Below are 13,892 nucleotides of genomic sequence, written 5' to 3'. Positions count from 1 at the left end.
GGCTTGCACGCGTTTGTTCTCCCACACTCATTCACGCAACCTCACACACTCGGAGCCTCACAGGCTTTGGTCACTCCACCCTCCCTGCCCCGCAAGGGCCTGGCCCGCCCCGGCGCCCCCGGGGGCCCCGTCCGTCCGCCCCACTGACCGCCCTCTCCTCGCCCGCAGGGACGTACCAAGGCCAGTTCACCAACGGCATGCGCCATGGCTACGGCGTGCGCCAGAGCGTGCCCTACGGGATGGCCGTGGTGGTGCGCTCGCCGCTGCGCACGTCGCTCTCGTCCCTGCGCAGCGAGCACAGCAACGGCACGGTGGCCCCGGACTCGCCCGCCTCGCCGGCCACCGACGGCCCCACGCTGCCCGCGCCCGCCATCCCGCGCGGTGGCTTCGCGCTCAGCCTCCTGGCCAACGCCGAGGCGGCGGCGCGGGCGGCCAAGGGCGGCGGCCTGTTCCAGCGGGGCGCGCTGCTGGGGAAGATGCGCCGCGCCGAGTCGCGCGCGTCCCTGGGCAGCCAGCGCAGCCGCGTCAGTTTCCTCAAGAGCGACCTCAGCTCGGGCGCCAGCGACGCCGCGTCCACCGCCAGCCTGGGCGAGGGCGCCGAGGGCGCCGACGAGGCCGCGCCCTTCGAGGCCGACATCGACGCCACCACCACAGAGGCCTACATGGGCGAGTGGAAGAACGACAAGCGCTCGGGCTTCGGCGTGAGCGAGCGCTCCAGCGGCCTCCGCTACGAGGGCGAGTGGCTGGACAACCTGCGCCACGGCTACGGCTGCACCACGCTGCCTGACGGCCATCGCGAGGAGGGCAAGTACCGCCACAACGTGCTGGTCAAGGGCACCAAGCGCCGCGTGCTGCCGCTCAAGAGCAGCAAGGTCCGCCAGAAGGTGGAGCACAGCGTGGAGGGCGCCCAGCGCGCCGCCGCCATCGCGCGCCAGAAGGCCGAGATCGCCGCCTCCAGGTAGGACCCCGGGGGCGGGCGCAGATGGGTTGTGCCCCGCTTGGGGAAGAAATCCTGAGCCAGGGCAACCTAGGAGGCCCTGTTTCGGGTTCTTTCTCCATCAGGGGCTCCTCCATGACTCTGTATAGAGGAGTCTATATAGAGGGTTCATTGGAGGTGCTTCGGGATCTCATGTCACCTGTTCATCTATTGTCCAGACATCCATCCATCATCCATCCATCCATCCATACACTCAGTGACTCCCATCCACCCATTCACCCAACCCCTACCTTCACTTTTAAACCTTACATTCACCCAACCGTTATAATATCAACGTGAACAACCATCTCTCTACCCACCTATCCACCCAGCCCCTTAACTTCCTGCTTACTCATTCAACCACCCAGTCACCCATCCAGCCACCAGCCATTCATCCAACCACCCAGGCACCCATTCAACCACCCATCCATCTCCTCATCCCCAGCACCCACTTTCACTCAACTTCTCCCATCCACTGAACCACCAGCCATCCTATTCAACCATGCATCCATTCACCCAGCTACCTTCATTCACCCATTTACCTCCATTTATCCAATCACCCCATTACCCAGTCATGTTTCCATTCACCGAAACAACATCCACTCCCACCCACCTACCCAGCCATCCAACTCTCCATCCATTATGCATCCATCCAACCTCCTTCATCACCCAACCATACTTAGATCCAACAGTCCATCCACCCTTCCATTCACTAAACCACCTCCACCCACCCATCCGCCAGCCCTGCATCCATCCACCCTCCATCCATTCAGTACCTACCCTTTCATCCATATTCAAGCCCCTCTATGTCTTTTTATTGTACTTCAGAAAAAGTTCCAATGTTGCCTTCAAAGATTTATAACACCTACTGTGTGCATGGCACTATTTTAAGTGGTTACAGGTATTGACTCATTCAGTCTCCTTAACAGTTTTATAATATTGGTACTATTTTTATTTCCATTTTACAGATGAGCTAAATGAGGCATTGAGAGATAAGGTGACTTGTCCCAAATCACCCAGGTAGCTAGTGGCCAGGTCGTAGGTGGTTCCTCCCCTCCTATCCAGCCTCATTTTCTACCACCCTTTCCTTGGACCTGGATTTTTTTCTCTGTACCAGTCGCACTGGCCTTTTATTATCCTTCTCTGGTTCTTCCTGTCAGAAGGCTTTTGTTCCTCCTGGTTCCTTTGCCTGGACTGCTCTTCCTTTCTCTTGCTGCCCCCTTAGTGTCTATTCCTCCTTCAGAGCTCAGGTCAAGCCTGACCCCCATAGAGAGCTAATGAGGCCCAACCCCCCATCTCAGGCCACCTCTCACTCAGCTGCGTGGATGTCTTCTTAGAACATCTCACAGTTGCAACTTTATGCTGCTTATGTGATTTTCTTTTAACCTAATACTTATAAAGGGCTTCCTATGAGCCAGTCACCATTCTGAGGTCTTTACATCCATTAACTCATTTAATCTTTACAAGATCGTGAGGGGGTAGGTACTATTATTATTCCCATTTTGCAAATGTGGCTGAGCTGCGGGGACAGCAGAGGGTGTGGCAGGACAGTGGTGACAGGTACTAGCCTGTCCCAGTGCCTGTAGCAATCCTGCTGGCGGCTCAGAACGAACTGGGCTGGAGGCTTTCGCACTGTGGTCTTCAGGATTAAGCAGACCGAGGGTCAAATCTTGGCCCTACCATCTTTTAGCTCAGACCTGGGCAAATCAGTTGGCCCGTCTGAACTTCCGTTTCCCCATCTGTGGTGCCACCGTTGCTTAGTTGTATGTTCTTGGCTAAGTCAACCTCAGTTGTCTCATTTATAAAAATGGGGCTGGTCCGAGAGTTAAGAAACATAGTGCAGGTCCAGTGGTTCACAGCCCTGTCATGGCGTGAGTTCCCTTGGAAGCCAACTTGGAGATGGAGGTTAGTGTGCAGGAAGTTTACAGGAGCCCTCTCAGGATCAGCACCTGTGGCGAAGGGAAGGCGGCAGGACTGGGCGGACGGAGATGCTGAGCTGCCGTGCAGTCTCCACAATGCGTCAGCCGACCACAAGGGGCAGCCTGCAGTGCAGATGACCTTCAAAGTTATCCCAAGTTGAAGTGAGGGAGCCGGATCTTTACACCCTCTGCACTGGATGCGGGCTAATGTCCAGAAAGGGGCGTGACCTGGGGCTGGATGGCTCTCCTCAGCCAAGGGCAATCCCTGGACAGGACTGACAGCGGGCAGCAGTCTGAGCAGCTGGGTTGGGGGCAGGGGGAGGGGAGAAATAAATCCTTGGTTCTGAAGGGGAGACTCGGTAGCAGATCACATTGTCTACTACAGTGCTGGCCACCTAGCAAGGACTTCATCAATATTACTAGTCATTGTCGTCCTTCGATGAATTCATTCTACAGATGTGGAAACTGAGGCTCAGAGAAGGAAGACAATATGTTTTAGCCCACCTGACAAGCGAGTGAGAGAACCAGGGCTTCAGCCCCTGGCTTTCTGATTCCAAAGCTTTAACCAGCACATTTTCCCACTCTAAACTTTGTAAACTTTAAATTGTCATGAACGTATGCGTAGTTAGTATCATTAAGGCAGAAAGAAGGTGTGGGTAATTTTCTTAAGACTTCTTGGTTAGGGGCAGAGCCAGGCTTGTGACCAGGCGATCATATAATTTATTGTCCAAACTTGGACACTTTAATGAGTAAAAGGGGGGCACTTTTTAAAAATAACACTTTTATGTTGTACTGATTTTAGATTTACAGAAAAGTTGCAAAGATAGTACAGAGAGTTCCCATATACTCTCCGCCCAGATTCCTCTAATGTTAACTTCTTTCATTACAGTAATACATTCATCAAAGCCAACATTCATACCTCACTGTTACCTAAACTCCAGACTTTAAGGTGGTGCCTGCCAGCTTCTTCTACTATAAAGTTACCATTTTCCCCTTTCCCTAATTTAATCTTTGGAACACAGACATCAAGTTCAGCCCACATTCAGGACGGAGAAGGGTCTGGAATTTAAGCTCTACCTTTTGGAGGGGGAAGTATCCACATACATTATTTGGAATCCTTCTGTACGGAAGATTTGTCTCTTCTTCCAAATGGAACATTTAAAATTATTATGCCAAGTGTATATAGTTACGACAGGTGTAAGCCAGGACTGTCTGGGGCCACCCTGGGACACAGCAGAGCTTAGATTAGGTAAGAGCTGAAGCTCTTGATTTGGAAGACCAAGAGTTAGAATTCTGGCTCTTCTACTGAATTGCTATGTGACCTTGCCCAAGTTGCCTCACCACTCTGAACCCTGGATCTTCTTTCTTCCTAGGGTTTTTTGGGGGAGTAGATGAGCTAATGCCTGTAAAATGCCTGGCACAGAGCAGCCAGCAATAAAAGCGGTCATTGCCATCATTTAACATGTTCGCTTTTAAAAGTGAGGAAATGGAAGCTTGGAGAGAAGGAGGGATTTCCCCAAGCTCTCCCCTGCTGGGGGCAAACTCTTGTCCCTCTCTGCCCCTTTGCTTTCCCTGTCCTTCCTGCCAAGGCTGTGCCCTTGAACGTGAAGGTGTTGAGCTGCCTCCAAGAAGGCTGCCAGGCCCACAGCTGGGCACTGAGTCTCTGGAGTGAGAAGGTGGTGCCAGCTTCCCCCACGCGGTGCCACTGGGAGGGGAGTGTAGGGGAGATTTGGATTCCTCATCCTGGATGCCCACGGGGCTGGTGGCATGTCGGGGGCAGCTGCCTGACTCGGTTTTAAACTCAGATTGAATTTCCAATTAAGGTCATCTTTGGGTTAGGAGGAAAAGCAGCGTTGTCTTTCTCCTGGGGGCTTTGGTGAGTATTCGGGCTGCAGAGAGCAGAAAGCCTTCCCAGCAGCCTTCAGGCCCAGGCAGGCCTAGGGTTTCTGTCTATTGTGGCCTCAGGCTCCCTGTCCTGGGCTTACATGGAAGCTATCAGCTCAAAGTCTAGGATCAGGACAGCTTTCCCAGGGAGAAGGGGAAAGCTGAGAAGTCTCATCCCCTAAAGTGGGCGGTGGATTGAAAATGATTCCAGATCTGTGCTGTCCAATATGGTAGCCACTAGCCATATGTGTGTGTCGAGCTCTTGAAATGTGGCTCATGTGAATTGAAATGTGCTGCAAATGTGAAACACACACTGGCTTTCAAAGACTTAGTAAGAGGGGCTTCCCTGGTGGTGTGGTGGTTAAGAATCTGCCAGCCAATACAGGGGACAAGGGTTCGAGCCCTGGTCCAGGAAGATCCCACATGCCGCAGAGCAGCTAAGCCCGTGCGCCACAACTACTGAAGCCAGCATGCCTAGAGCCCGTGCTCTGCAACAAGAGAAGCCTGCACACTAGAATGAAGAGCAGTCCCCGCTTGCCGCAACTAGAGAAAGCCCGTGCGCAGCAACAAAGACCCAACACAGCCAAAAAAAAAAAAAAAAAAAAGACTTAGTAAGAAAAGAATGTAAAGTAACCTAGTAATAATTTTTTATATTGATTACAGGTTGAAATGATTATATTTTAGATATAGTGGGTTATGGGCTTCCCTGGTGGCGCAGTGGTTGAGAGACCGCCTGCCGATGCAGGGGACACGGGTTCCTGCCCCGGTCCGGGAAGATCCCACATGCCGCAGAGTGGCTGGGCCCGTGAGCCATGGCCGCTGAGCCTGCACGTCTGGAGCCTGTGCTCCGCAACGGGAGAGGCCACAACAGTGAGAGGCCCACGTACTGCAAAAAAAAAAAAATTAATAATAAATAGATATAGTGGGTTAGAGAAAATGTATCATTGTAATTAATTTCACTTGTTTCTTTTAAATTTTTTGAATGTGGCTACTAGAAAAGTAAAAAAAATTACATGTGTGTCTCACGTTATATTTTTCTCGGACAGTGTTGCTCTAGACCCATTCAGGGCCCTAAGGAGATAGTCCAACTCCTTCACTGACCAGATGGGGAAACTGAGGTACAGAAAAGGACAAAGAGATACCCATAGTCACTGAGTGATCAAGGGGGGAGCTGGCTTCATGGTTCCTGATTTTGTGACTATGAACTCTTTTTGTAATGCCTTTTAAGATCGTGGATACTGGGCTGTGGAGGGAAGCTGGGATATTTGGGGAGGTGGCTAAACTTTTCTGGTTGTCATGACAACACCCTGATAAATGGCTCCCTTCTGGAAGGAGCACAGGGAGTGGTTCAGAGTGGGGCTTTGGCTCTGCCTCTTGCTGGTTAAATTTCATCTTCTCTCCAGACTTTAATTCTTTCATGTCTAAAAGGAGAATAATGGTATCTACCTCAAAACGTTTTCACAAGGGTTAAATCAGAGACTGTATATGCAGCACTCAGCACAGGGCTGGAAGCAGGACTCAATGAATGTTAGCTTCTCTTGTCATTGTCTAGGATTCTTGTTGTTATTGTTGTCATTGTGCCCCTGCAGCAGAGGCAGGGGCTGGCCTGCAGGAGATCTCAGCTGCCCCAGGGTGTGAGGCTTGGAACATCTCAGGTTTTTGACCAGGGTGGCATCAGTGTGGCCCTGAAAACAGGGCCCCCTGAATTGGTCTGTCCTCTGCTCCAACACCTCCCCACCCCCATTTCATGGTCTGTCCTCTGCTCCAACACCTCCCCACCCCCATTTCAAACTACCCCCCTCCCCACACACAGACACACGCCCAGATTGACCCTGGAAATTCCCAAGTTGAATGCAGGGTTAGAGTTGGCTTTGTGAGTTGCTGGGAGGTGAATTTCTTGGGTAAGTAGCTAAGAGCTTGGGTTATGGCATTGAACTGACCCAGGTTTGAATCCGGGTTCAGCTACTTACAAGCTGTGTGACCTTAAGCAAGTTACCTCACCTTCCTGTGTCTCACTTTCCCTTTCAGTCAAATGGGAATTATGTTAATTCTCTTTCAAAGTACTGTTGCAGAGAGTAAAAGAGATAGCCCATGTAAATGGATTTTGCTTTGAAGGCATGCAAGGATATATACGCTGTTACAATGAATCCGGTTACGATGAATCATTTTGTACTGATCTGAGTCTCCCTGAGAATGATATCACCCCAAGGGAAGCCTCTGTCTTCTCTCACAGTCCCTACAACTGTTTCCCAAACTTGCATCTTGTGCATGCCAGAGTCCCAATTTTTGCTATATCCATGTATCACCTCTGCTTTCCAATTTAATCTCTATCTTTAAATCAACTTACTTCAAAATATGTACAACTATTGAAAAGGAAGACTTTCGACTCCCTGTTGAAAGTGAGAGACCCATAGCACGGGAAGTTCTGAAAGCAGAATGATGTTATTCAAGTCTAAGGTCAAACTATTAATTCCAAAGATCCTAATCCTGAAGACTGCTTTCTTTTTGCTAAAAAGAGACATTGACAAGAGATTGACAGGTCTGAGAGACCTGTAGGCACCTGACTGAGGTTTGTCCTTGACCAACAAGAAGAATGGTCTGATGCTATTTCAAGCTGTGACTTCACATCTGCCAACGCCCATTTCCAGCACCTACAGGGTGTGCAGACCATCCTGGGGAAGAGGGTCTGGCCCTAGGCTAGGTCAAGGTAGGTCTAGGTAACTGCCCATGTTCGAGCCTGTTTAATTTTTATTTAACAACAATCCAGGTAGTCCTTATTTCTAGGAGCCAGAAGGATTCTAAGTACCTTACATATATTAACTCACTTAATCCTCAAAACAACCCCATGAGGAAGGTACTATTATTCCCATTTTATAGATGAGGAAACTGAGGCACAGACAGGTTAAGTATCTCAAACAAGGTCATTCCTCTGAGTAATGGCAGAACTGGGACTTGAGACCCCAGAGCCAGGAGATCTGGTTCTAGAATGGTCTTAACTGTGATCTGACCATTGGCTGGATTTCTTTCACAAACATTGATTAGCACTTACCCTGGGCCAGGCTTGTGCTGGGGCATTGGTCACCCAGTGGATCAGCATGGCCAGCATCCTCTGGGGACTCACAGCCTAGTGGCCAAGACAGAATGGGATTTGACACAGTCAGTGGTGGGTTAGAGGGACAAGTGAGCAAAGAGTTACTAACTGCCCCAGAGGTGGTCTGGGAGATTCCCTGCAGGTGATGGGTGACTCTGCTTAGGAGTTTGCAGATGGAGACGAGGGAGAGAAAGGTCATTCCAGGTAAAGCCACAGAGGTAGGAATGTGTGTGGTTTGTTTTGGGAGCCATGAGTCATTGGCAGGGCTGGTGCGGTTGGGGAAAGAGATTAGAGATGAGCCCGGGAAGGCAGCCTAGCACCAGGTGAGGACGGCTTTGAATGCCAGGTTAAGGAGTTTCGAACTTACTATGCAGCAGGCATTGTTCTAAATGCTTAGCTAAATTCACTCATCTAATTCTAACTGTGGCACACAGAGGTTGTTAAAACATGCTCCAAGTCACATAGCTAGTAAGTGATGGAACTATAATTCCGGCCCCAGAGTCTGATCTTGTCCAGGATAGTTTCTGCCACTTGAGATAGTGAACTTCTCTCTTTCCTCTTTTTTTTCTTTTTCTTTTTTTACATTGTTCAGAAAAACATACGTGCTAAAATTTCAGGAAATTCAGAATAATAGAAGATAAAAAGCAATAAAACCCCTTTTCTACTTCTACCTCTGTTGCACCTCTGAAGTAACCATTGTTAACAGTTCACTTATAGCATCCTTCCATTTACCTATTCTGGTTTGTGTTTTTTTTTGTTTTGTTTTTTTTTTGTGGTACGCGGGCCTCTCACTGTTGTGGCCTCTCCCGTTGCGGAGCACAGGCTCCGGACGCGCAGGCTCAGCGGCCATGGCTCACGGGCCCGGCCGCTCCGTGGCATGTGGGATCTTCCCGAACCGGGGCACGAACCCGTGTCCCCTGCGTCGGCAGGCGGACTCTCAACCACTGCGCCACCAAGGAAGCCCTTCAGCTTGCTTTTAAACTTAATATGTTTTGAGATCTTTTCATCTTATGCACGTACTGCCTTAATCTTTTTAACAACTGCATTATATTCCACAGTTCGGATGTACCATGATTTATTTAGCCAGATCTCTCTTGATGGAGATTGAAACCATCTCATGTTTTTACAATTACAAACGAGGCTGCAGTGAACATCCTTGGCCCATATTCTTGCTCGTGAAGCTGGTTAAAGGGATGGCTCAGCCAGGTACCTTATCCTATCAGGGATATTTGAGCATCAGCAGAATGCATTGGAAACATAATGCCGTTAGCCCAGGTCTTGGCAAGGGACTGACTCTTGACGTTCACGGTCAAAATGTAAATTCTGTGGTCTCCCCTGACAAGGTCTGTGGTACTCTTGAGTGGACTAACACAAACAAGCAAAAATCCAAATCACCCCTGTCAAAGGTCCCACTGCCCCTCCATATTTTTTTAAATAGATATTTAAGAATAATTGTTGCAAAGGCGTGTCAAGTCATTAGCCTGCTGCGGTGCCCCCATGTCTCTGCCTGTCCTTGCTTGCACAGATGTACTTTTATGGATTAAATTCCTAGAAGCAGAATTGCTGAGTCAAAAAGAATGTGCATTTTAATTATTAGCAGAACCCCAGTTAATCTCCGAAAGGGCTGCACCAAATTCATAACCCCCTTCAACAATGTACAGTTGTGTGAGCGCGGTTTTCCTCACACCATCACCAACACCATGATTATCATTCTTTTGCATCTTTGCCAAATTGTTTGAGGACAGTCGGGTGTTCCGTGAACCCAGTGATCACCGTCAACTGCCCAGGCCCGCAGAGGCAAAAGTTTTTTCTTGTTCTGTTTCTGGCTCACCTCCAGAGGTTCTTGAATATGCGGTTCCATCAGGGTGGGATTAAACTCTCAGGTGGTGGCCTCAAAATGTTGGGAAGGCCCCCAGCCCCGGATTCCTGCCGCCCATCACATCTGTCCTTCAAGAATTGCCAGATGGACAAAATCCCTTTGTTCCCAGAGACCGAAGGCTGGGATGAATGGAATTTCCTGAGTTGTCAGAGCTGGATTCTCATGATATACGTGAGGCAGCTGTGACTCTAAGGCTGCCTCTGAGCCGAGTGGTCTATGGAGAGAGAAGATCTTGCCTGGGTCCCTGGCAGCAGGGAGATATTCAAACTGTGAGGCAGTGTTTTTGGGGGAGGCAGGCCTTTCAAGCTTGGAGAGGGGAGAAGCAGAGAAAAGACAACATCACTCCCATCAGTCCTCAGAAAAAGCCGGTCAAAGGACATGGCCCAATGTGCTCATTTTACAGATGGAGAAACTGAGGCCTAGAAAGGGACAGCGACCCAGAGAGAGGAGCGTGGCCAGGGGGCAGAGTGTGGGAGCCTCTTCTGAAACCTCAGTTGGTTTCGGGGTCACATTTAATAGGTCATCCTGGAAGAGGACAGGTCTCTGGGAGGTAGAAAGGAGCATGTTGTCTCCCCCACCCCCAGCCCTGTAAACTGTGCTTTCAGTCTGACTCTGGAACCTTTCCAGCTTGATATTTCAGCCTAAACAGCAGTCAGAGAACAGACAGGCAAACAGCCCGCACCTTTGCGAGAAAAATTCCCCTTTCCTCCAATGCCAGGGTTTCCCCATGTCCCAGTGGAAGGTCTGACCATGTGAAGCCAGTGCTTGGCCCTGACCGTGGCACCTGAGCTGAGCCCCAGCAGTGCCAGGGACTCAGGGGTCATCACCAGAAGGGCCTGGACACAGGGTGTTGGGATAACGGTAACAGTGAGAATAATGGTGGGGACCATAGGGTAAGGGCTTGAGGCCTCAGACTCAGGGTCAGGCTGCCTGCGTTCTGGTCCTGGACCCTTGCCAGCCTTGCGGGCAAGTGACTTCCCCACAAACTTTCTGTCCCTCCATTTCTTCATCTCTAAGATGGGGATCATGAGAGGTCCATTCTTCGGCATATGAGAGGATCAAGCACTCAGGGGGCCGGGCACAGGTCAGGACCCTGTTCTCACTACTGGGTACCGGGCTCTGTGCTGATTCCCTTTATGCATCACCTCATTTAGGCCTCACGAGGGAGGTGCTATCTATTATATTAACCCATTTCACAGATGAGGAAACTAGCCCAAAGTCCCCAAGTAACTGATACAGCAGGGCTTCAAATTCTCTGATCTGGACTCTACCCCCTTAACCACTGCTGGAAGAGAAAGTCTTTGAGCTCCGACATTTCAGGTTACTATTCTGCCAGTCTGATATTCCGTGCCTTGACCTTGGTGCCTGGCCATCCTTTTGTATGGCAGAGTGGTTGAAAGCATGGGGAGGTGGAGAAATTGAAGTTCGAATCCCCCTGTTTCTTGCCAGCCTCGTGTCCTTGGTCCTTACTGAGCCTCACTTTCCTCGTCTGTAGAATGGGGATAGTAACAGCCTGGCTCACTGTTGTGATGAGGACTAAATGAGATGATGTGTGTAGAGGATTTTACATGGTCTCGGTACTCGGTAAGGAGAGGCCAGTTTTATCATCATTCTTACCCGGAGAGTCAGGCGGGTGGAACTCGGAGAGGCCAGCAGGCATTTCCTCCAAGCTTCGTCCTTCCCCAAGTGCAGGCTGTTTCCCTCCCCTGGGTTTCCACAGCCCAGTCCAACTTCCACTTGACTTCCTAAGTCCACACCAGTGAGTCCCTGCCATTGGGAGAGGAGTTAAAAATAAAGCCCAGTCTTTAAATCCTTCAAGTAAACACGCAGCTCTCTAAAAATAGCGCCTTTGTAACCGGTCTCTGGAGCCAGGTGGGGATTGCGGGATGGAAATTGGCGAGGCTGGTTCTTGCTGACAGGCTGGCGGGGGCCAAGCCTCTACATCACCCCTCCTTGCTGCCGAGCGTCTGGGCTTGAGGGGCAACCAAGGATCCCTTAGAATCTCCAGCCTCTTCTTTCCAGCCCAGAGCTGGCCACCAGCGCCTCACACTGCCCCACTGTGAGGGCCCCTTATCAGCTCTTTCTGCCCTAAACTCTCCATGCAACAGCAGGAGTGAGATTTTAAAATGTTAAGCGTGACCACGCCACTCTAGTAAGCAAAACCTTCATGGCGTCTTCAGTTTGGTTTCCCCTGAAAGCAGAGCCTGAGACAAGGATTTGGGTGCAGGAAGTTGATTTGGGAAGTGACGCCAGGAAGGAGGAGGTGAGAGGGAGTGGATGGGTCGAGTGAGACAGGGAAGAAGGAAAAGCCAATATAAATGTGTGTTATCGAGGCGTCGTGGCAGCCACAGGGACTGGGCTGGGCTGGGACCTCGGTACAGAACGCACCCGAGATTGTGCACCTGGAGGATGGAGCAGGGGCGGGGGTGGTAGGTGGGCAAAGCATTATCCACTGGCTCCAGTCCCCTGTTCATTGAAGATTTCCCCCAGGGGCATAAATCCACTGCACTTCCGGGTGTGCTTGCGCTTGGGGTCGGGGTGAAGGGGCCTCTTGCAGCATTAAGAGCAGGCTCCGGGTAGAACTCAGGAAGCTTGGGTGGGACACTGGCAGTACCAGGGCATCTTCCTGTACGTGGAACTGTCCTGCAAAGCAATGGGTGAAAGTGGGGGTAGACTGAGGGGCTGTGATGTGGGCAGCAGGGGTGTCTGCCCTTAGGAGAAATTTCAGATTCCCCTGCCTTGGCCCCCAAGACCCTTCTTGTCTGGCTCAAGCTTACCACAACAGCCCCATCTCACGCCAGTCTCCCCATCACTCACCTCCAGCCTCAGTTCCTCCAAACGGCCATTCTCTTTCCTGCCCATGGTCCTTTGCACGTGCTATTCCATGTGCCTAAAATGCTTTTCCCTTACTCTTGATCTTGCTAGCACTTCGTTTATCAGGCCTCACCCCGCTCAAATGTTTCTTCCTCAGGGAAGCTCTGAGCTCTTTCCTAGTCTGGGTTCCCGGTTATATGTTTCCTGTGTGCCCTGGCCTCACCCGCCACCCCGACAATTGTCCCTACTCATTCTGTCTTCCCGACTACTTTGTATACTCCCAGAGGATGGCGGACCACTGCCAGGTGGCAGCACCCAGCATGGCACCCAGCACGTATGTGGGGCTCAGGAAGCATTGCTGAATGACTGATGTTAGGTCTCCAACATCTCGTAAGGGGTGGCACCCTCCATTTGACTCAGTTAAGCTTTCAATCACATTCAACAAATATGTACTGAGCACCTACTGTGTGCCAGGGAGTGTTCTAGGCACTTAGGGAGGAAAACTTCAAGATCCTGGCCTGCATGGAGTTTACATTCTATCTGGGGAGACAGCACAGCAGACATAATAAATAAATTTTAGAGCACATGGGAGGGGGCAGGTTGCCTTTCTAAATATGTGACATGAAGGAGTTGAATCAGTTAGCCAACCGGGTACCTGGGGGAAGAGCAGCCCAGTAGAGGGCAGAGTCAGGAAAAATCTCCAAGGTTGGCATGTGCCTGGAATGTTCTAGAAGCAGCAAGGAGACCAGCGTGGCTGACGTGGACTGAGAGAAGACAGTAGTATAAGAGGCCGGAGAGAGTGCAGGGGTGGGAAGGGGACAGGTCGCTGCCAATGTGGGAGCCACTAGCTACATGTGGCAATTTATTAATTTTTATTATTATTTTTAAAATATTTATTTATTTGGTTGCGCGGGGTCTTAGTTGCGGCAGGCGGGTAACTTAGTTGCGGCTCACCAGCTTCTTAGTTGTGGCACGCGAACTCTTAGTTGCAGCATGCATGTGGGATCTAGTTCCCTGACCATGGATCGAACCCAGGCCCCCTGCATTGGGAGCGCGGAGTCTTACCCACTGCGCCACCAGGAAAGTCCCGACACATGTGGCAATTTAAATGGAAATGAATTGAAATTAAATAAATTAAAAGTGCTCTTCTTCAGTCACAGTAGCCACATGGCAAGGGCCCCATGGCTACCGTGTCAGACGGCACAGAGGTAGACCGTTTCCCTCCTTGTTGAAAGTGTTGTAAACCCTGACTCTCTGGGGCCTTGCAGGTCACTGTAGGGCATCAACCTTGCCATACATAACTGGGCACACATCCTGGGGTCCTTTCAT

The 13,892-nt window shown here is 50.6% G+C and overlaps 1 protein-coding gene across 1 annotated transcript in view; it reads left to right on the top strand.

Moving 5' to 3' along the window:
* Positions 1-13,892, top strand: part of JPH2 (junctophilin 2) — a 60,220-nt gene that overhangs the window by 23,902 nt on the left and 22,426 nt on the right. The window contains exon 2 of the mRNA XM_022592950.2: positions 169-958. Coding sequence (XP_022448658.2) covers positions 169-958 — 790 coding nt within the window. The remainder of the gene's footprint in view (positions 1-168; positions 959-13,892) is intronic.

Source organism: Delphinapterus leucas, chromosome 15, assembly GCF_059928025.1.
Source record: "Delphinapterus leucas isolate spDelLeu-1000000601 "Yukka" chromosome 15, BTC_Dleu_Yukka2, whole genome shotgun sequence".
Classification (NCBI taxonomy): Eukaryota; Metazoa; Chordata; class Mammalia; order Artiodactyla; family Monodontidae; genus Delphinapterus; species Delphinapterus leucas.
This window is presented reverse-complemented; position numbering and strand designations above follow the sequence as displayed.